Source organism: Porites lutea, chromosome 3, assembly GCF_958299795.1.
Source record: "Porites lutea chromosome 3, jaPorLute2.1, whole genome shotgun sequence".
NCBI classification, from domain to species: Eukaryota; Metazoa; Cnidaria; class Anthozoa; order Scleractinia; family Poritidae; genus Porites; species Porites lutea.
This window is the reverse complement of record NC_133203.1, coordinates 4,773,180-4,793,881: the sequence shown is the minus strand read 5'-3', so window position 1 is coordinate 4,793,881 and position 20,702 is coordinate 4,773,180. Positions and strand designations below refer to the sequence as shown.

The 20,702-nt window shown below is 40.3% G+C and overlaps 1 protein-coding gene across 1 annotated transcript; it reads right to left on the bottom strand.

The window, feature by feature from the left end:
- Nucleotides 1-3,834: 3,834 nt before the first annotated feature.
- On the bottom strand, nucleotides 3,835-18,492 carry LOC140930252 (leucine-rich repeat flightless-interacting protein 2-like). Its single transcript, XM_073379928.1, has 14 exons — nucleotides 18,109-18,492; nucleotides 16,090-16,185; nucleotides 15,347-15,406; nucleotides 14,588-14,698; nucleotides 13,454-13,563; nucleotides 12,283-12,343; nucleotides 11,603-11,695; nucleotides 10,491-10,605; nucleotides 10,118-10,200; nucleotides 9,366-9,456; nucleotides 7,017-7,096; nucleotides 5,891-5,944; nucleotides 4,988-5,038; nucleotides 3,835-4,458 (listed from the first exon to the last, which is right to left on the bottom strand). The coding sequence occupies exons 1-14, from the start codon at nucleotides 18,196-18,198 to the stop codon at nucleotides 4,357-4,359; spliced, it is 1,197 nt and encodes a 398-aa protein (XP_073236029.1). The 5' UTR covers nucleotides 18,199-18,492; the 3' UTR covers nucleotides 3,835-4,356.
- Between the last annotated feature and the right edge of the window lie 2,210 nt (nucleotides 18,493-20,702).

The window sequence follows — 20,702 nt, the reverse complement described above, 5'->3', positions numbered from 1 at the left end:
ACGAAGCACGACAAATTTGGTAGCATCGTGGCATATTTAAAAAGTGAAAAGGCCGAACTTCCGGTTGACATGCCTTGTTCAAGAACCAAACGTAGAAATTGTCACGCTATGGGAATAGCTCGACTTTTTCGGCCACATGGACAGATACGGTGGTCCTGGTTTTTGTTTTCTTTTCATGCTTCGTTGAATAGGCTTTATATTGGGGAAAGAGCCATCAACGGTGAAGACAGCGGAACCATACGGGGGTGCCTCATGCATGACACAACTTACTTCCGGTTTACATGAAGTGAAAACAGCCGGTCTATAAACAGGCTTCCTTTTTCTTATAAATTCACACAAAATAAAACAACGAACAAAATTTCTGACAGTTTTGGTATCGCTGTCTCTGGCATGTGGAGAGATCCAGGTTTCTAAGAACACGAAGAAGGCTGTCGGGAAATGAAGAAACTACGGTATTCTTAAACGTTAAACGGAACTACTATTTTTTCGGCAAGTATATTTTATATCTCACATAGTAACTATTACTCCCACATGAAGAAATAACCTTTTGTTATTAAAGCTGCAGTAAAATATGCTAAGTACTTAGGCAATATCAGCCCCTAAATTATAATTTACAACCATAGAGCGAAACGAAGAAATCAACTGTCATTTAATCAGATAGGACTGTTCCAGGGACTTTCGTCTCTAAAACTTTCTCCTTTGCCGGTTTTCGTCGTAACGCTGAGCCTATACCTTCCTCGCTGATGATAAAAAAAATAAACCAAACAAAATACTATCAGCGCGCCACATGCATAAACGCCTGCGGGCCTTGCGAACTGCAAGTGAGAACGAGTTGATCATGAATACATAATCCTTTTGGCCAAAGAGAAAACCATAACAGGCAACCAGAGTTTTATGCAGTGGGTTTTCATATCAACTTGACCCGATCGTCAAAAAGTAGGGGTATAAAACTATAAAACGTCACGTGCCGCGGGTCTAAACGCGCCAATTTTTTATATTACACAGACACAAACGGATTTGTTACTTCCGCGCAGAACCGGAAATACGTCTGCATAGTCATTCTCATCCCCAGAGCTTGTCGTTTCTTTGGCTCTAGCTATTGCCCCACCAATATAATCATCCTTGTAATCCTGTCATAAAGTTATAAAAACCGTTTGACACTCTCAACGGCAACTTGGGTATAGTAAACATGCGAAAGCACATCGCATTTACATGTATGTTAAATAGTACGCCCTGTTTGCCCCCGAAATTTCCATAAAGTATTGTTTTCAAGTGCTCCTGGCTTACATATTCCCAAGAACAATAAGAAACATTTTAACAAAATTTGGGAGGAAAATATAATGTATAACGAGGGATTCGAAAACTAAAGCGAGGAACTTGGCACCGACAACATCTTTCAACTTTAAAATGCCTGGTTATGATGTAGTTTGGAGAAACTGTAGTCTACTTACTACAGTTTAGCCCGGTTTAGATGGACTTTAGCTGCTGCATAGATAACGTGATCTACTGATCATCAGATTAAGCCACGTAGTTTTACGGACATGCAGTATTTATACAATTTCCAAGAGGGGGAGGGGAACGCGCCAGAGTAACAAGACACTTGCATGTGATGAATGTCATCCAGTAATTTTACAGAATGCGTGTACAAGTTCAACTTGCAGTAATATTTCAATACCTGAGCCGACGCTTCTAGAATAATTTGACAATGGAAGCTGTGTCCCCTAGATGTCTAAAGCCCGACCTCCCGGATATTTTCAAGGGGCTATAAAAAATTATGGTGGAAATAGTATAGCCGGTGCATTACGACATCATAGCAGGAAAGCTAGCCCGCTTTTAAAACATCATGGACTATTTTTTGGCAAGGTGACCTTACCTACAGATGTATTCTACCATAAAAATCCTGTATTAAGCTCCCCAGGGGGCTTATTTATTTCAAACCCATTCGAGGGGTAGGGGGTGGGGGGTTAATAGAGACTGGAGCGTATTTGAGAGGGGAGCTTATTTAAAGTAAAGACGACGGTATCAGTTCTCCGTAAAAAACAAGAATGCCAAGTTAGAAAGCTCAAGTACAACGGTTAGAGGCCATGCAGACGAGGATCAAAAACAAATCTGTACTTCCAGCTGGTGAATAAACTATTCTGGATCAGTCCACACGATGGTTTACAGTCGTAATTGATTAATACAGTGTATCATCTATTAGTGAACAGTAATATGGGGGAGGGAGGCGTAAAAGAGAAAGAGGTGGGGGAGGGTTAACTTTCTTCCCCTGAAAAGGGAGGGCTTATTAGAGAGGGGGGCTTATTTGAAAAGGAGGCTTAATAGAGGATTTATGGTAATTGTCTGAGTCGGGAAAAGTAAAGGAGGAACAACTAGATATCCACGGTCCTTTTTCAAGGCCTATAAAAGGGAGAAATGGCCAGTACATTACCATGCAATAACAAGGGAAATGACCCATAACCGGGTATTTAAAACACCCAAGAATATATTTTTACATAGTGGCCCCAGTATTTAAGTCCGTATATAAAACAGAGAACATCCTTTCTTGCTTTTTTTCTGACCTTTGAACGATATTCACTGACATTGTATCTCACATTTTCTTCAGATTTGTTTGCAGGCCATGAATACTCTTGCCTTCACTTTCGAACTCTTGATTTTTGAGGGAAATCATTTGGAGAATAAAAAGTACAGATTTTTCCCTATGAAATGCCTCTCCATAAGCTTAAAACTGAAACCCTTTAGCAAATTGACCAGTCACCGTCTTTGCCAACAGCTAAATGTCCCCAGACTTCTGCAGGACTAGCTCAGTCGGTGGACCGACTGCATTGCGGGAGATCGTTGGTTTGAGCACCGGGGCTGGGGCCTGTTTCTCGAAAGTCCCGGTAACTTTACGGGCCCGAAATCAAATATTGAAATCGAAATATAAAGAATAAGAGCGCGGGTCCTGGCAGGCAAACTACTCCATTTTGTCTCATTAACTGACAGTTTTATCATGTTAGATGCAAAACTATTGAAACCTCGATCTTTAATGTAAACGGAGACAGCTTACCGGGCCCGTTAATTATCGGGACTTTCGAGAAACGGGCCCCTGGACCTATATTCAGGGTCTCCAAAAAATAACTCAGAAAGGAAGGTACTACCTTTGTTCTGCGGTCTTGCCTCCCTTACAAGACGTCAAAATAGTGCCCTTAATAAGCACCTTGGCGCTAAGTACATTGACACTCAACGTGCGTTTTTTGAAAGTGATTCCCCGGCTTTTCCCAGTCTGTGATCAAGCCCTCAGAGCGGGGATAGGGGGAGACTTTCTTCCTCGAACGCTAGTTTTTATTCCTGTCTATGCAACCCTGTGTATATTCTGTATGCACTACGGGGTTTAAACCTTAGATATCAAAAATATAGTCAGTTCACTAAAGTGAAAATTACAGAGCGGGTTCTTTATGTGGTGCAATTAATTAAGCCGTCGGAAATACATTCCCTTTACATGGATTGTTTAATGTCACTTAGGTGAGTTTAGGTGTGGGATAAGTAAATGACAAATTAGTTTCCTTCACTCAGTCATACCGCACTTGCAACATGTGTTACATAAAGCAGTTTGCTAATCAGATCGAACGTGTCCCATCAGTGTTCTCCCTTTTAAAAGACCACCGTAGACTCTGGGCTTGATTTCCACCGTTTTATCTAGTCTGGTCTTCGACCCTCCCGAAAAGAAACGAACGTTAGATTTGGGGGGAGTGCAGGCGCATCTCTCGAACAGCGGGTGGTAATCGCGCCTGAGCAAAACCAAGGTACTCACTCTGGCCAATCAGAGCAGAGTTTCACTATTAAATGAACCAATCAGAAGTGAAACACAGGTAGCCAGCACAAAGCGCGAGAAAAATCGTGCGGGCGAGCTTTTATTTCCGATTGGTTCAAACAGTGACGCGAGATTTTGTACAAATCACCACGGTGAAAATTACATCAACCAAAGCCTCTACATACATCTCATCGACCACTAATTCAAAAATATAAAACAAACTCGCGCATACAAAATTACTTTCTATCTTACTTAGAATTACATTATAAGTTTTTTTTTTCTGTTTTTAACCAATGAAAAAGGTACTTTCCCAGTCACTCAAAGAAGTATTTTTGTAAAATAGTTTTTAAGCGACAGGAACGCACGAATTGTCTCCATTTACTCCATCAAGATTGATGGGTGACGAATTGTAGCCAATATCGACGGAGGCCTGTAAGATCTTTGCTGATGCATTTTATCAGCTATTTTCTTGGCCTTCCTCGAATCGAACCTTCTGTTTAATTGCAAGTATATCTGCGATTCCTTTCACCAGAAATCAATGTCCTTAACTATAACAGTACTGAGCACTACGTATCATCCTTTCGCTTACTCTTTAGTTTATCGAATCTTTTCTGTAGATGATCGTTGACCGTCTGTAATTCACCTATTTCGTCTTGTGCCTTACGAAGCTGCAAAAAAAGAAAACAAAAAAGCAAAAAAAACGTGACAAACGAGATTAAATATTTGAACTTGTGCGCGAAAAAGTTTCAAAACTGACTTATTTTAGGTAACCAAACAAACACTTACAAATAATACAGCTTTCTGACGAGAAAATGAAAGACCGGAACAAACTGCTCGCAAGTGTAATTGAGGCAAGAGACGCCAAGTCCTATAAAAAAGCTGTGAGAATCTCCCTTCACAGGACAAACAGATATTTTATAGCTTTCTATTTATTTATTTCTAGTTTTTCCCTCAAATCCACAGTGATGGGTTATAGTCCCCTTTGCAGATAATCAATTTAGATTGTTGACCTGCCTCTTCTACAAGAACGGGAGAGAAGAAGAAAGGTCTCTGTTTTCTCTCCTTGTCCCCTTTGACTCGCCCCAACTCTCCGATTGTTTTAGAATTCAACGAAGCGGTTACGCGCGCGAAAACATTCACGCACCCAAAAACAAGCTTATATTCCACGCTTGTGAGAAAAAGAATTGAATAACACACCTCCCGCTGAAGTTTTCGCTTCTCAGCCTTCAGTGAATCCTCCGTTGCTTCCTACAGGAAAATTACAAAGTTGAACATCAAATCACAGTGATAAAAAAATTTAGAGCAGAAATCTTCCAATATAAACGATCCTGTCTTATGTCCGTATTCTATGCAACTGCATGACTTTTACGCAACGCTTTATCTCAGTGTGGGCTTTAGCACCGACGACGGCAAAGGCAGCGAAAACGTCACTATAAAAATGAATTCGCACCAGTTTTTCCAACTTTGTCGCGTTTATTCCAATTTGCTGAAAATGCCAAAAGTAGGTGAATTCCCTGGACTTTGTTTCTTGGGGGCCAAACGCAAGTTTAGAAAGAAAAAGAAAAAATTTGTCGAGGCTTCTTTACGTCCTCCATAAACCGTAAAAATAGCGATTTTCACGTCGTCGAAATCGTGCAGTGACGGCAAGGAAATGAACAAAAAAGTGTGGGTTGCAAGTGCAAAGTTGTTATTTTGCCAATTTAAACCTATTGCTTGTTTGTCGTTCTCGTTGCCGTTGCTAAACCTCCCGTCTAGTAAGAAGCACTGCATGAAAATCTAAAAAACGTAACGGGTAATGAAGCCTGCGCAGAGCATGCCGACGAGGACTTGCGCACTTGAAAGGCGAGTGATGTAAGCCGTGTAAAAAATTCGCCCGCCACACGCGTGTAGAGAAAACCAAATTGGGCAAGCCAGTAAGCTAATATAGCCTGAGCTGCAGGCGGGATTGGGAATTAGACCTGCTCCCAATCTTCTCATGGCTCCGCCGCCGTCAAGCTACAGTACTCGCTTGCAAATCCCGCCATCGACGCAGAAGAGAACGTGTTAAAAAACTACGCAGTGACAAACAACATTCACGAAGAAGGTATTTATAAAACTTACCGCGGCCTCCGCTTGAGTCTTGTAGCGTTTCACCTGGCTTTCCAATCTTGCCACCTGCAAAACAATACAAATCCCACTACGTTTACATCACTTGTTACAACGACGGCGACAGTCGAAAAGAAGGGCAAATACAGAGAAGGAATGAATACACCATAAGAACACGCCTTGCTAAAGAAATTTTAAGTTCTCCAATAACAATGAAGCTGAATAATAATTTGTAACAGTTTTTCTACTTTAACCCTAAAGTGTGCGATTTGACGACTGCTTTAAAACACAGCATCACTTTGTTCGATCCTACGACACGACTCCGTACTCAACCTACTGGTTAAGCCAGAGTCTAGAATCTAGCGGTTTATTCAATAGCTTCGGACCAGGCTGAGCACTGGGAGAAAAAAGGAGAAAAAAAAATCAGCGTGGGCGGAAAAAAAAAAAAAAAAGGCAGGCGAAGTCAGCCGAGAGGTAGTCTGAGGAGGGGAAAGGGCGGCTCCCCCTCCCCAGGCAACCGCTCGGCTCGCTTCGACCGCCGATATTTTTTCTATTTGACCCCCTTTTTTCTTTTTCCCACACTGCCGAGCCTGGTCCCAGGCTAAATCAAAGGCCATTTTTACTCGGCTCGTGGGTGTCATCTTAATTGATGCGGTCACGGAAGCCCTTACGATTACAAGGGGCCGAAAACGTGATGGGGTGAGATGGGTAGGGTATTTAGAATCATTTTCAATCATTTCACTGCCAGGAGCACCTCCCTAAAAAATTTCCAAATTTCATTTTGTGAAATTCTGAAAAATAAATAGTACCATGTGAAAGTACCGCTTAAGAGGTTTCATTTGAATGGTAACAACATAGGATTTCATCCACAGACTCAAAAGTTAGGACTATACGTACTAAATAAATAGTACCATGCGAAAGTACTACTGAAAAGGTTTCATTTGAATGGTTAAATTAGGGGATTTCAAAAGTTCAAGGCGTATTACGCGTCTCTTTGGTTGACGTTTGATTAAGTGACAAGGTCGTTCAGTCCACCTACCCGTCCCCTATACTATCGCTAAGCTAACTTCTTATGTAGGGCAAAATGGTGGGTTAGGGGAGGGGTCGGTGGAAAGTTCCCAGAATCTCATAATCTACTTACAAGTCCTTCAAGCCGTGCATTGTCTTGCTCAGCTTTTTGTAGCTTTATTTTGAAATCATTTATTTGCCTACTAAATTCTCCTGAAGAAAAAGAAAATGGAAAAAAAAAACGGAATTAAGGCACGGATAAACGGCACCCATGCCTGCAATTGTCGTAACAACCTGTAGTAGAAAAGAGCAACGCCCAAGGAGGAGCGACAGCAGTCTTCAACTGTGTTAGTCTTCCAGTTTGTACAGATTTGTACATGTGTGGGAAAAGTGAAAATAATACATCTGTTGCAAGGTGAGAACAGCAGTCATTAAACTGCAAAACAGTCGTTTTCCCCTCAAAATCGGTTTTGCAAGGCATGAGATTTTCGCCACGTAAAGTGCCTGGACCGGGCTGTTTTGCAGTCTAAGGAGTCATAAAACTGAAGGACTAATCATATCCCTATTCTCGATTAAAATTCTTTGTAGAGTGGGAGAGGGCAGGGGTTGGGGGGGGGGGAGGGGTGGGGGAGGGAAGGGCTTTGCTTAGGATGTCATTCAGATATCCAGAAAGGATAGTGGTTGACCATACATCCATCCAGATGTCCCTTTTCCACGAATACACTAGGCGACAAGTTGTAGCAACAACTCACGGCGACAGAACACTCCGTGTGTATAGGTCAGGCGACTTGTTGCAGCAACACGTTGCGGCGACAAATCGCTTTGTGTACACTGGAGAATTTTTGTAAACATCTTTGCCTCTGCAACAGAATTTTGTCGCCCCAACAAGTCTAGACTTGCTACAAGTCGACCTCAAGAGTTTCTTAGCGAGTGGAGCGAGCTTTTTAGGCCGCGAGGCGGCCAAGCGAGCGACGAAATGGCGAGAGGTCCCGCCCGCGCTATATTAAATCAGACGAAGGACTTTTTTGAAACTCTACAACGAGTCGCACAAATTTTGTTTGATTTGATTTTTTATGACATGTTGCTGCGACGGAATTCTGTTGCGGAGACAAAGATTTTCACAAAAATTCTCCCGTGCACTCGAAGCGATTTGTCGCTGCGACGTGTCGTCGTGACATGTTACCCAGTGTGTACCGACCTTTAAGCCCCAATATTCACATACAAATTCTCCACTTATCCTCATACATTTCCTTAAAGAATCATTTGAATGAAGTTCTTATTAATTGTTATTAACAAATGCATTTTCCTCTTGGTGGTCATTTTGTTAGTTCTTATCGCCTTTTGAGTTTTCTGTTGATTATGTATAGGTGGTTTTCACGTTACGTCATCGCCGCCATGCTGGTGGACGGTAAACAAAAGATCGCTCATTAGCTCGCTTTGTTTGTCCACAAGCATTTGTTCATTTCACCATTGTTATTTGTGTCTCCCCGAGATTGCATGAAAACCACCTATAAATATTGTTAAAGGAAAATTGATGTTGGGTCACTCTTTTTAAAGGGAGATGAAGGAGGGCTGAAGCCTACTCTCGTCCACACCAAACAAGAAGTAACAACACAGGCTAGGTGTAAGTAACCATTCTGAATGTTAGTGAACTGATGCTATCACACTGAGGTGTTCAATATATTAGCAGTGATAAAGTGCAAAAACAAAAAAAAAACATGCAAATTAATTAAATGAATTTTAGTAAGTGAATGAAATTAACCACAGATGAGGTAAGTGATTAACTGTTACAAATTATTAGTCAGCGATTTATTGAAAGTGGTTGATAATGCAAGAATGGAATCATTAAGACATTGTTTCACGGTTAGAATTAGTCATTACATTTTGATTGCAGCAGTGGAAGAGATATTAAGAAAGGTAAAGGTAGTACACAGAGGAAATTACAAGCAAGGGTGTAGAGATTTTGTTAGAAGGACGCACTTGGCAAGGTATAGGTTGGCCATCTTTGTTGAATTCACTTGCACTTAACCCTTCATTAGTCCCGATAGTGACCAACATCAATTTTCTCCTAACAATATCCAGCAATTGTCAAGAGATCCAGTTATGAGAATTGACAAATGATCACCAAAGAGAAAATACCTTGATCTGTTGTTAAATTCTCTCAACTGATTCTTAAAGGGAATGTATGGAGATCAGTTTGGAGAATTTGTATGTTGATATTGGGACTTAAAGGGTTAATTGCCAAAACTCCTCCGACTTTAACAAGCTCTAAAACATTCTTAGAGATTGTCAGAAGTTATTATTAGTGAATATAACCACCATTTTCCAACAAGAATTAGGCCCAAGGTACACAAAATTGGTTTGTGTTAGCACTTGTAATTTAAGAGTAAATGTATGGAATTTAGCAATGCATGGATCAATGGGGTCAAACAGCACCCACTCACTGATCAATGTGTACATTTGTAAGAATAGAACAACTTACTTCTAAGTTCTTCTAAATCAGCTGTTATTGTTTTAGGCATATCAGACTCTTCTTTCTTCAAAGATAATACTTCAGCTTGAAGATTCTTAATCTACAGATAGGAAAAAAGTCTAATTAAAACTACTATGTTTTGTTTACAATGTTCTAGAGTGGTTTTCGTTTGAGTGTCGTAAAACCAAAACCAAAGTAATTACTCTGGCCAATCACATAGGACACAGACAATACATTGAACCAATCAAAACTCGAAGTAATTACATGTGGCTGACGCAAAGCGTGGGAAAATGCATGCGAGCGCGTCACAATTGGCTTTGGTTTTACTTCTGATTGGATGAAAAGGTGGCGCGAATCTTTTAAGCCAATCGCATCGTGTAGAAAGTGCAAAACCAATTACTTTTCGACACTCAAATGAAAACCGCTCTAAAAGCAAGTTTTGTTGTAACAACGTTGACAGTGGCCTTAAGTGGCTTAAAGGGTGCGATCCATTCAACCAAAATTCCGACTGGTCCAACCGGGAAAAGTGGTCCACCTCAAAAGGTGGACCCGTTTTTTCGAAACTTTTCTGGTTGGACCAAACTGATCCATTGAGTTTTGGACCAAAATTTCCAGAAATTTTGGTTGAATCCTTCACGCCCAAAGTATTTAACATAAACTGAATAGAATCCAAACAATTCCACACTTTGAAGGTCTATTAAAATTTAACTGGATTTATTTGCTCTATTCCTGTACATAACAAAAAGAACTAAATTGATTACCTGTAAGACTAAAACTTCTTTTTCATCTGATAAGGAGGGACGGCGACTGTTCGAGCGACTTTTGGGGGGCTCACTACTTCGGTCTGTGTAATCAATAACAAAGAGGAACATGTTAAACTTTATAAATCACTAGACTGTTCACAGTCCCCATTCTCTTCGTCAGGATTGAGCGCTTCCCAGTTTGGGTGGCCATCTTGTGTTTTGAGGGGAGGGTGTCAGGGTTTAGACCTCCCAAACCATCACCTGTACAATAATTGTACAGAACCAACCAAAATATTGTGCCTGTTTAATGGGTGGTTCGGCATTTTAATTGAGGAAGCTGACCACTATCATGCTAGGTGGGGTTATTCACAGTGGTACAGTACATTTTTACCTGAAGAAGTTTCATCAGGAACAGCTAAGCTAATTGCATCTCTAAGTGTTGCTGTGTTGGATTCAACACGTTCATCCTTGATTTCCTGATCCTCATAAAGAGAAAGCCCCCGCTCCTGAAAAGGCACAAAAGTCACAACACCTTGATGAGAATATTAAAAAGCCCTTGACCATCCCCTCAAAAGATGAGGAAAAAACATGCATCAGTTTCTTTCTTCCATGTGCATGGTGATTTTCGTGCATGCTTGTGGTATTTTTCACGTTTTACTACCCCTTGATTCAGAGCTACAAAAAATTGAAATCCACCATATCCTTTGGGTAAGCAGCTCCCACATTTTGCCCGCCCGGCCACTTCTTGCTTGTCTTAGTTAATGATTTTGTTAGTGGATGACTGGCTTTGACCCTGCCTGCTGTACAAGTAAGCTTGAAAGTTAGTTGCAGAAAAAAAAATCTACTCATCCTCGACTACCAGACGGGCCTTTTCTTGAGCCCTGTTTATTGACGTAAGGGACTACTAGAGGTCTAAGATTTCAAGTATCATTTGGTTTCAATTCATTTCAGCAGATTGAGCTCGTACACCTACCAAGCTGGATTAATGACTAGAAAAATAATTGTAATTAATAATATGGATCTCAACAATACCCTTACAGATTTTACTTAAATTTCATGAACATCGTAGTGGCTATTGGAAGAAAAAGCTACCGTGAACAATTTTGTAAGAACAGGTTACACTGCAATTAAAATAGGTAATAGCATCATTTTGTTGCTACACTCTATGACTACTCTAATGTCATTACATCCCAGATCAATAGTAATAATAATAATAATAATAATAATAATAATATCACAACAAATTTTCATCTTTATCTAATACAACTGTGGTGGCAATTATTCCAAATCTTTGTTTATGGCGATGTAGTTTATGCTCAAACTTGGGAGGTATTGACCCTTAAAAACTGTATCGAGCCACCTTAAACAGCTTAAACCATAAGCATGAGTTGAACCCCTAATTATTATTATTCCCCCCCCCTTTTTTCATGACTGTCTCTCTATTTTCATTGTTTGTCCACTGTGTGTTTAGTTGTCAGAATGATAAGTTAGAACAGAACTTACTGCCAGAAAATTATCTCTAAATTCAATAGCCTCCTTCAGCTTCTTAATCTCCTCTTCATGCCCTTTGATGGTCTTTTGAAGTTTACTGTTTTCCTAAAAATGAACACCACAACAGACAAAATTACCTTTTCACATTGTTGATTGGGTAATTTCGTAGTGCTGATGTGCCGAATAATGCTTATCTCCTCTTTCTGTTTGTCATAACTTTACGCTAAATTATATTTCACCAGGCAATTTTTTTCCCAGCCCATTTCTATGAATGTTTGGCCCTAATATTGTAACAAAGTAAGCTCAATTGTCATTCATTAATTAGTTCTGAGCTATTGTTCAAGGACCCAAGTTTTTTAACTCACTTGACAATGAAGCCATAAACTCTCATTCTCTTTAAGAAAATACTTAAGATTAAATTATTAAGTCAAGGTAAATATGACAACCAATCTTAAATCATTTCCACTTTTGACTTTATCCCATCTTGTCTTTAATTGATGTAAACAGCTAGATAGCCTGTAGTTCAAGGAGACCTAACCTCTCATAAGCCTCCTCTATAGTTTCTGTTAGGTCTCCTTGCCACTTCTTTTTTCTACATATTTTTAATAGTTATATCATTTGTAACTTCCATTATTGTGTGGCAAATAAAACAAGCAAACAAACAAACAATAGAATAAACCATTTTTCAGTACCTTTGTTTTTTCTTTAAACTCAGCCTTCACTTCACCTGAAATCTCCTCTTCCTCAACCAGCCTACAAACAAAAGTAAAAACAGGCAGAAGAGTTATATTATGGCAAGCCATATGCCAGTGCACTGATACTCATATTCTATTAATGTTATGGTGCACCGACAAAGAAAAAATACAATACACAAGGCTTTGATGGGCAAAGTTGGGCAGAGAAAAGCCAGCTCAGATAGAACTCACCAATTCCCAGATAACCCACTGGATGAGGGGTCTCAGCATATAGTACCATGCAGAAGGGGCGCCTTGTGCCGTGTACTGCATGGCAAACATGATTCAAACACCCATGTGGCTGGGGCTATGTCCTTGGCCAAGTTAAACAAGTCCAGCAGAATTCCCATGCTTTTCCCTGACAGGGCTTCAGCACAAGGCTAAAGGGATGCCTTTCCCTAACGCAATTCCCAGCCCTTACTTTATTAACAGAACACTAAGACAGTTAAACTTAAATGCAATTTAACAACTGCATTGCTAAAATGGAGGTTGGGTGCCTGGAGTATCCAGGGGCTTCCACTATTAGCAGCCAGCTGCTAGATTGAAATAATGCCCCCATGACTGGCACAACAGCGCAACCCAGCCATGAGCCCCCACAAGAAAGGAAGGGAACAGGCACCCGTCACACTGAAAAACATCAGGGGGAGAAAAAACCAACAAAGCCTAAGGGGGAGGGGGAAGGGGAGGAAAATGGCTGACAGAACCTAACACGAAGGAAAACTGAACGTGCCAATGAATCATATGATCGATGTAGCCAGCTACTGGGCATGCGCGTGCCAAAGACCGCTGACCTCAGGCACTTAAGGTGCTCTTAGTTGTTAACTCCTTTAAATTGCATTTAAATGCAGGAAAGAAATGGTAGAACTGACAAAGAAGACAAGCAACTACGGCAAGTCTGCAATAATGGGAAGGTGAGGGGGGTTAGCTTTTCTGCTTGAACTTGCAGCAATGAAGGAAAGTGCTGACTCAGAGGGCATATGTAAGTAATATTATTAGGCAAAAAGCAAAGTAAGAAGATACCACACGAGGTAAAACACAGTGATCTGCAGGCTACCGTGATATTGCTTGCTAACATTAACACTTATTTTATGCTAAAATGTCATTAAGGTGTAATATAATAATGTTGTACCTATCCTTCAAACAGTCTACTTGATACAAGAGAGCTTGCTTTTCATTATCCAACTGAGCTATAGACACCATTGCTTTCCTGTATTTCTCTTCTGTTTCTTTCAGGTTATCCTGAAAACCAAAAATAAATGATGACCCATAAGTATCATCAGTGCCCCCATAGACTAGTGTAGGGGAAGGATAGGGAAGCAATGAGAGCACATGTACAAAGAGTTGTGTAGATACTGCAGTGCTCAAAATAATGGCTGGTCAAGAAACAATGTCCGGCCAAAATGGCCATTTGTTTGAACAAACTTTCGGTTTGCTGGTTGGTCATTTTGACCAGACACGTAAATATTAGCAACCAGAAAAACAATACATTTTCACAACATTACAAGTTCTGATCAAGAGGACATTCGTCTTTTTTCACTTTATGTTTTGGCTTGTTAAGCTAGGACATTCATATTATGATAGTGTTAGAAGACAGATGTGACCAAGCTAAAATTTCTCCGGCCAGTCAACATGACCGGTGACAGTCCCACATGTATTTTGAGCCGTGCTGTGTTTTTGAGAAGTGTTTCCATGAAGAATGTCAAGGATTGTCAAGTGTCGGCATCAAAGGCAAGAATATAAAATGCCTCTTACTAACCCAGTTCCAGGTCTGCACCATAAGTTACGGACCTAGTTTTTTCTGCTTTGATTTTCAGCACAAGCTAGAAGCATGCAGGTCGTGAATGCAGGTGGATAAACAAGATTCTGTAATTACAGTATGGATTGAGAAAACAAGGTTGATAGGATGTTTACACCTGACCAATCACCGTGTGCCTACTAACTGAGAGATATATAAGTACTATTACTGACCAAAGGTTACGGAGTGCAGGCGACAATAGCCAAAGGTCAAAACGCTCTTGCTTCCACACAGTGCTTTGCATATGTTTCACATGACAGATGGTCAAAATACGCATGCCCAGATCACGGGTGAGAGAGTATTAATGAGGGTGATCAGATTGCATTCTGTGCATTCAATTTATTCTTAATGGAAGTCCAAACTAAGCTGGCTACATACGTGCCACGCATGCGTAATAACAACCTGGAGAGTATGACCATGGGTGACAAGAGGAGCCTGAAATAACTAAACTTAACCATCAGTTCAAACCTGAATACTCTTGAGGACTTTCTCAGGTACTACTGGTCCATTCATATCCATGCTCTGGTCCTTGGTGACAGGGCTTATGGGACCAGCAGAAATTGATCTCGCAACTGGAACCTTAAAAGGAGAACAAAAGAGGACATGAAACTGATTATTCACTTCATTGACCTGTGGGTTGATATGGGATGTTTGTGGTCTATTTAATCTTTTAAGGGGATTTTTGCGTTATTCAACATCAGTCCTTCTCCTTGCTTTACAGCAATGGAGTTACCTTGTTTGAAAAACAAAGGAACCTAAAATCCATCCTTGAATGCAGGAACTGAGCTTTTTGTAAGATGCACTGCAAGGGTATAGTGACCACAGTGCAAATGGGGCATGAGGAGCAAATGTTGATCTATCTTTAGCTTTAAAAAGTGTATAAACACCGCTAACAAAAGCACTGCAGCTTAGCATATGACTGTTGAATACAGGACATTAAATTGGTAACTCTGCTGCAATTTTAGTCAAGAAATGTTTTTTTCTCTCTGTCATAGTCACAGCTTGGAGCCCTGTGTTTGACAGGACACAGATCCTAGCCTAGTACCTGTAACACTATTTTGCAAGGATCCATACAAGTAGTAAATTTGACGCAACTAGGATATACCCACATTGGATAACTGATTGTCTCAATAAACCATTCACGTTGAATGTCTTGTGCTAGTGAAGTCTGAATTAGTACACTTTTTTAAAGAAACAGTTCCAGTGTAGTTCAGTTACAATCTTTACCTTCTTTCTTGCAGGTGGAATAGGTGGTTCCTCATTTGCAGACTGATCTTCATCATCTACCTGTGAAGTAAACCAGTCTTTGTCAACATGGACTTTATTTGGGCATCTGTGTGCATTAATACATTGTTTACGATAAACCGTCAGGAGAAATACAAGGTTTCAGAAAGTTTTGAAGTAGGCATCTGTATTATATCAAAAGAGTTCAGTCTTGAAATTTATCCAAAATCAAACAGTGGTAACTGCCACCCAACTGGATGAAATATAAATATAACCACTCACATCATTAAAAGTAGGTATAAATGACAAGGCAAATACAATGAAGGTAAGGATGGATGAACTTGAGAAAGATGAAACTCATGGTAATATACATGCATTGCAGGTTTTGAAAACTTTTTACCCAAAGTTTTCAAAAGTTTTTTTTTTTTTGCAGTTTGTAACATTTTATGTAATATTTAGGATCCATTTTTGTTGGACAAGAAGCTGTGATTTTGTTATTTACAAAATATTTCTTCAATAAAAGGAAGTGTACTGTAACTGGCAGTATTAACAAAATGAAATAGACATACTTGACAAGAAACTTCAAATTAAGTGCAATCAATCTGTCTGGCAATTTTGACCAAAAGAAAGACATGTAAAATGGGGGGTTTATCTTGGTATACACCCAAAATAAGTTTAAAATAGACAATGAATGTACAAATATCCACTTGCTGTATTAACAGGAAAATATGACTCCATAGACATACATTTTCGCCTTCTTGTTGCTGACGTTCAAGTTCCTTCAGACGAATACTTCGCGCCTCAGCTCTTGCTGCCCTTTTGGCTGCCAAGCGGGCCTCAGCCTTCAAATAAGAATACAAAAAAATATTCAGTGAAGGGTTAAAAAAAAACTTGAATTCCAGCTCGTCCTTTGGGCAAGCAGCTCTCCTCTTTCACCTATCTGGGGCCACTTCTTGCTCATCTTAGTTAATGATTTTTTTTAAAGATGACTTGCCTGGACCCTTTAAACCCTAAGATCAAAATCTGAATTCCCATTTGCTACCCCAATTCATTTCCTACTGAAGTAGTGGGAAGAAGTTGATAAAATATCAAGCAAATTCATCTTGTGTGATCATGTCCGTAATTCTCATGACCACTCTGTTTTACAAAGCATTGATATTACAAGGAGAAATTTGATGCTGATCACTCTCCATGTCCTGGAATACAAGACAGAACTTTTTTGGAGTCCTGCAATGTCTTACTTGGGCTGCAAAGACACTGACAGACTAGTGAACCCTGGTTTTTTTTCAACAATACAAATATTGATATTTGAACAGAGATATCATGAAATCACAATACAATAAGATATGCAGCATCAACAAATCTGTGTAATCACTGATGGTCTATATTAAAATTCCTTGCCCAAGCCCTGTTTTTTAGCCCTTCTTAAGATTTATACATGAATGAAAAAAGTGAAAAAGCAAACGATCCATGCTTTGCATGCTTCCCACTTTGTCATTTTCATTTCAACAAAGAAATGCAAGTGCACTATTTGACACTTGTCAGCTGTTAAGTCTTGTGCCCCTTAACTTTGTGTATCTGTTAATTGGACACCCACCGAAAAACTATCCTTTGTCTGCGTGTCCGTATTAAATGTTGTGGTTAATTTTTTAGCTCAGGTAATTTTTATTTCTCCTTTGTTTCAACTTCATTAGCATACAATATCATACCCCAAAAAAGAAAAACAAAAATTACCTGAGATAAAAACTTAGCTACAAAGGGGTGTCCATATATAGTGAATATTCATAAAATATTGTCCAAATATACTCCATGGCCAAGGCTAAACAGAAAATTAATGATTTATGCATGTTTTATTAAATTGCAGAGTCAGTCTTGGGTTTCAAATTAAAATATTTATGATATATTTAATATGTCTGGAGAATTTTTCCAGAACAGTTTTATAAACAGTTAGACAAGAAGGCATTAACCTTGCATGATGTAGAAAATTATACTTTACAGAAGGAAAAAGTTTCCATGTTTAATCACCAGCATTGAATGTACTTCTCATAATTTTTTGTGTGGTGCATGTAGTTTGCAGATATGTCAGTGTTCTGGTTGAAATACGGTATGGAATGAAATTTTAAATGTTGCCTTCTTTATAATTTAGTGCCATGATTATTGCAAAATTACATTTTAGGAGCAGTACAAGTGGTTTTAATTATATTCAAGAAAAGCTGGAGTCTTTTATTAACACTTGCGATAAACTAGCAAGAAATAACGAAAGTAGGGCGATTATAAATACGACGAAGAGGTACAACAGGGAGTAGTATCGTAAATAATAAACAATGTTTGTTAAGACATTCACACACGCCCTTGACGCACAGAGAGACGGCAAAAACCATGAATAAAGCTTAACAATACTAAAGAGAAAAACAAAATAACTATCCAGTTTAGCACGAATATTTTGTAAGTGTCTGGTTGGTTTGCAAATGAACTGAAATTAACAGCGGCAAATCGTGACTTTTGCTGTTGATTCAAACTTGTCATTGAAACTGACATCCGTACATGAAATGTACGTCAAGTTAGAATGTTATTTATTCAATTACAATAGAGGAGATGTTGCCCTATACAGAGCTAAAATAAACTAGATAGCCCGCCAACGTTGCATTTCTTCACTTCTAAAGTGAAATTTTATGACCGGTTTCTAGTGATGTGCAAAAGACGGTTGCACAAAATCAAATAATTGATTAATACATATAAAATGCCGCTTGAAAACATTAGCTTACCTCTCGTGCAATTTGATTCAGAGCCTGGTCTTCTGAAGAGGACGTGGTCCTAGTAAGCGGTCTTCGTCTGCCTCCGTGTGCTGAGCTCATGGTTGGAGATGAAGTCACACAAACACACACCTTCTACTCAAACGATTTTCGGGCAAATCAGTACGAGGTTTCCGCTAAATTATTCCTTTACATCTGTTGCCGCGAATTGAGCACAATACGTTCACGCGTCTAAATTTTTTCAACAGAGTAGCCCGTCGAGAGCCGTGTGGTTATCTGCTTTGCTTCGTTCAACACTCTTGGAATAATTTCAAAACCCAAAAGGTAATTTTCGCTTCGTAACACCAGTTTTCCGCCATGGTTGAACTCCGGTGGAATCTCCCGGATCAAAAGCAGCAGAAGACATGCGCTAGCATTGAGTAATGGGCCAATCCGCTGACCTTTACGTCACGAAAGGGCGTCCCCCAACTATTCACAAAAACATCCAAAATCAGGGTCCAAAATGCTTGACTGTTTTAATTTGGAAAGAAAATCAATCTTCAAGGTGCGATTTATTGGGGGGGGGGGGGGGGGGGTCAATCAAGAGCGCCGAAGGCCCGAGCTCCTTGCGGGGGCGGGGGCGGGGGCAGGCTCCCCCAGAAGATTTTGAACTATAGGGTCTCTATGGCTTCTCAGTCTTCGGAGAGCATCAATTTCCAGCAATTTTTCTTTGTTGAAGCCAAAAATAAATAACTTTGACGCTTTATTGAGCCACAATGAACACATTGAACCGAAGAGCAGAGTGAAGAGCGTTTCCGCTGACCAAATCAAACGTGCCCCCTTATTGGAAAGGCCCAGGACCCCCCCTGGCCCCTCCCCGTGCTACTGCACTGATCTTGAACAGTTTCCACTATTTCGCTTTTCGATCATAGTCGCGCGCTGGCCCAAGACTGTAATCGTCGTTTCGTTCATAAGGACAAGTACAGTCCGCGAAAGTCCGCGATGCCCTTAGTCCGCGACTTTTCCGAAAATGATAAATATTTCGTCGACAAAAAAAAAAAATACGTTGACAATTATTCAACGTATTTTTTTTCTCGACGAAATATTGTAAGATATCGTGATTTATTGATTAGCACTCTTTAGGGGGAGCCCCTGGCACTTTTTCATATCACAGAACGTGGAACTTTATCACCTGATTAAGATTCCGAAGAAGAATCGAAACTTGCGCGTGCTAAAAGTTTCAAGAGTTATAGAAATACAAATACAGTGATTAGACGGAGGGAAAGTCAATACCAGGGTGGGTCAAGTTTCGTTAGGCACAAAAATGAAAGTGTAAATGCAGCAATTTCTTCTGTCAGTTTTGTGCTGGGAAAGTTTTATTGTTGTTGTTTTTGTCAAGTATTAAATTAGCCTCTCACACGGCAAACATTCGTATTCGTATTCGTAGCCTGCGTAACTAGTGGTTTTTAACCCTAAGCCCCAATATCCACATATAAATCGGCTCCAACTGATCTCTATACATTACCTTGCAGAAATAGTTGAGAGAATTTGATAAAAGATCAAAGCATTTTCTCGGAGGTGCTGATCATTTTATTAAATCTCATAACCTTTTCTTTTGATAACGTATTGGTATTATTAGGAGAAAATTGATGTTGATCACTCTTGGGACTCAAAGGGTTAATGTGAAGTGAAGCTGCGAAAGGACGGGCGAACGAGAGGCAAACTTGTCCTCGTTTCCGCCTCATTTTTGTGGACAATTAGCTTGAGGACAACAGCGTCATTAAGTTTATCTTGTGAACATGAACTTTTTAGCTTAATATTTCTTCACTAAGACAGTAACTTATATTATAACAGATAAAAAGAGAATTCGTTCCCGACTTGAACACGTACACCACAATAAGAAACGCTAAAAGACTCGTAACACAATCGAAAATATTTTGTATATTTGAGGCGCTAGTAGTAAAGGGGGTCGGTCTGTCAAGTAGGGGGGCTTCATGTAAGCGTCACGAAATGTCCTCGATAAAAAATGTGTGGGGAGGGGTGGGTTAGGGTTAGGATACTTACCTGAAGAGGGAGGGGTTAGGGTTAGGGCTAGAGCCTCTTGTACCCCGAGTAGGTTAGGGTTAGGGTGGGGTTTATATTTGTGGAGGAGGGTTGTGTCTTGGCCTTGTGGTACGGGCCAAAAATTCGTGAGGGCGCATGCGCGTGGTGAAAAAGTGAGGGTTTAGGGTTATCTATGGTGGGGATGCGGGTTGTGCCTTGTGGGAAGGGTTAGGATCGAAGGGGCGCATGCGCATGTGGATTCCCAGTCCCCCGCAACGGGTTATTGGGCCCGCTGCGTATTATCCGCTCGAGGGCGGGGGTATCATGAAGGAGCCACCACCTTCACTCATTGTCGCTGGGCTGGCGGAAGGTTTTGAAGAATAACCCCGAAGATGTGGATGCCTTAATCAAGGATGATCCAGTTTGGCCGGACAATAACAGGACAGGCACCCTTGGGCGATGGGGCAAAGCAGTGGAGTAGAGGCGTCAAAGTCTTGTATGGGGCATCTGCAGAAAAGCAGGAAAGAGTGGCGGACGAGCTTGGCATGGACGTAGAGGAAGGATCGCCTTAGGGAAAACAGTTT

Excerpts from the sequence above, each read along its gene's own strand:
- LOC140930252 (XM_073379928.1), bottom strand. The coding sequence starts at position 18,198 with ATGAGCTCAGCACACGGAGGCAGACGAAGACCGCTTACTAGGACCACG. Across the intron at positions 14,699-15,346 it reads TTCCACCTGCAAGAAAGAAG|GTTCCAGTTGCGAGATCAAT; the intron begins GTAAAGATTGTA and ends TCTCCTTTTAAG. Across the intron at positions 5,945-7,016 it reads ATGCACGGCTTGAAGGACTT|GTGGCAAGATTGGAAAGCCA; the intron begins GTAAGTAGATTA and ends ATTGTTTTGCAG.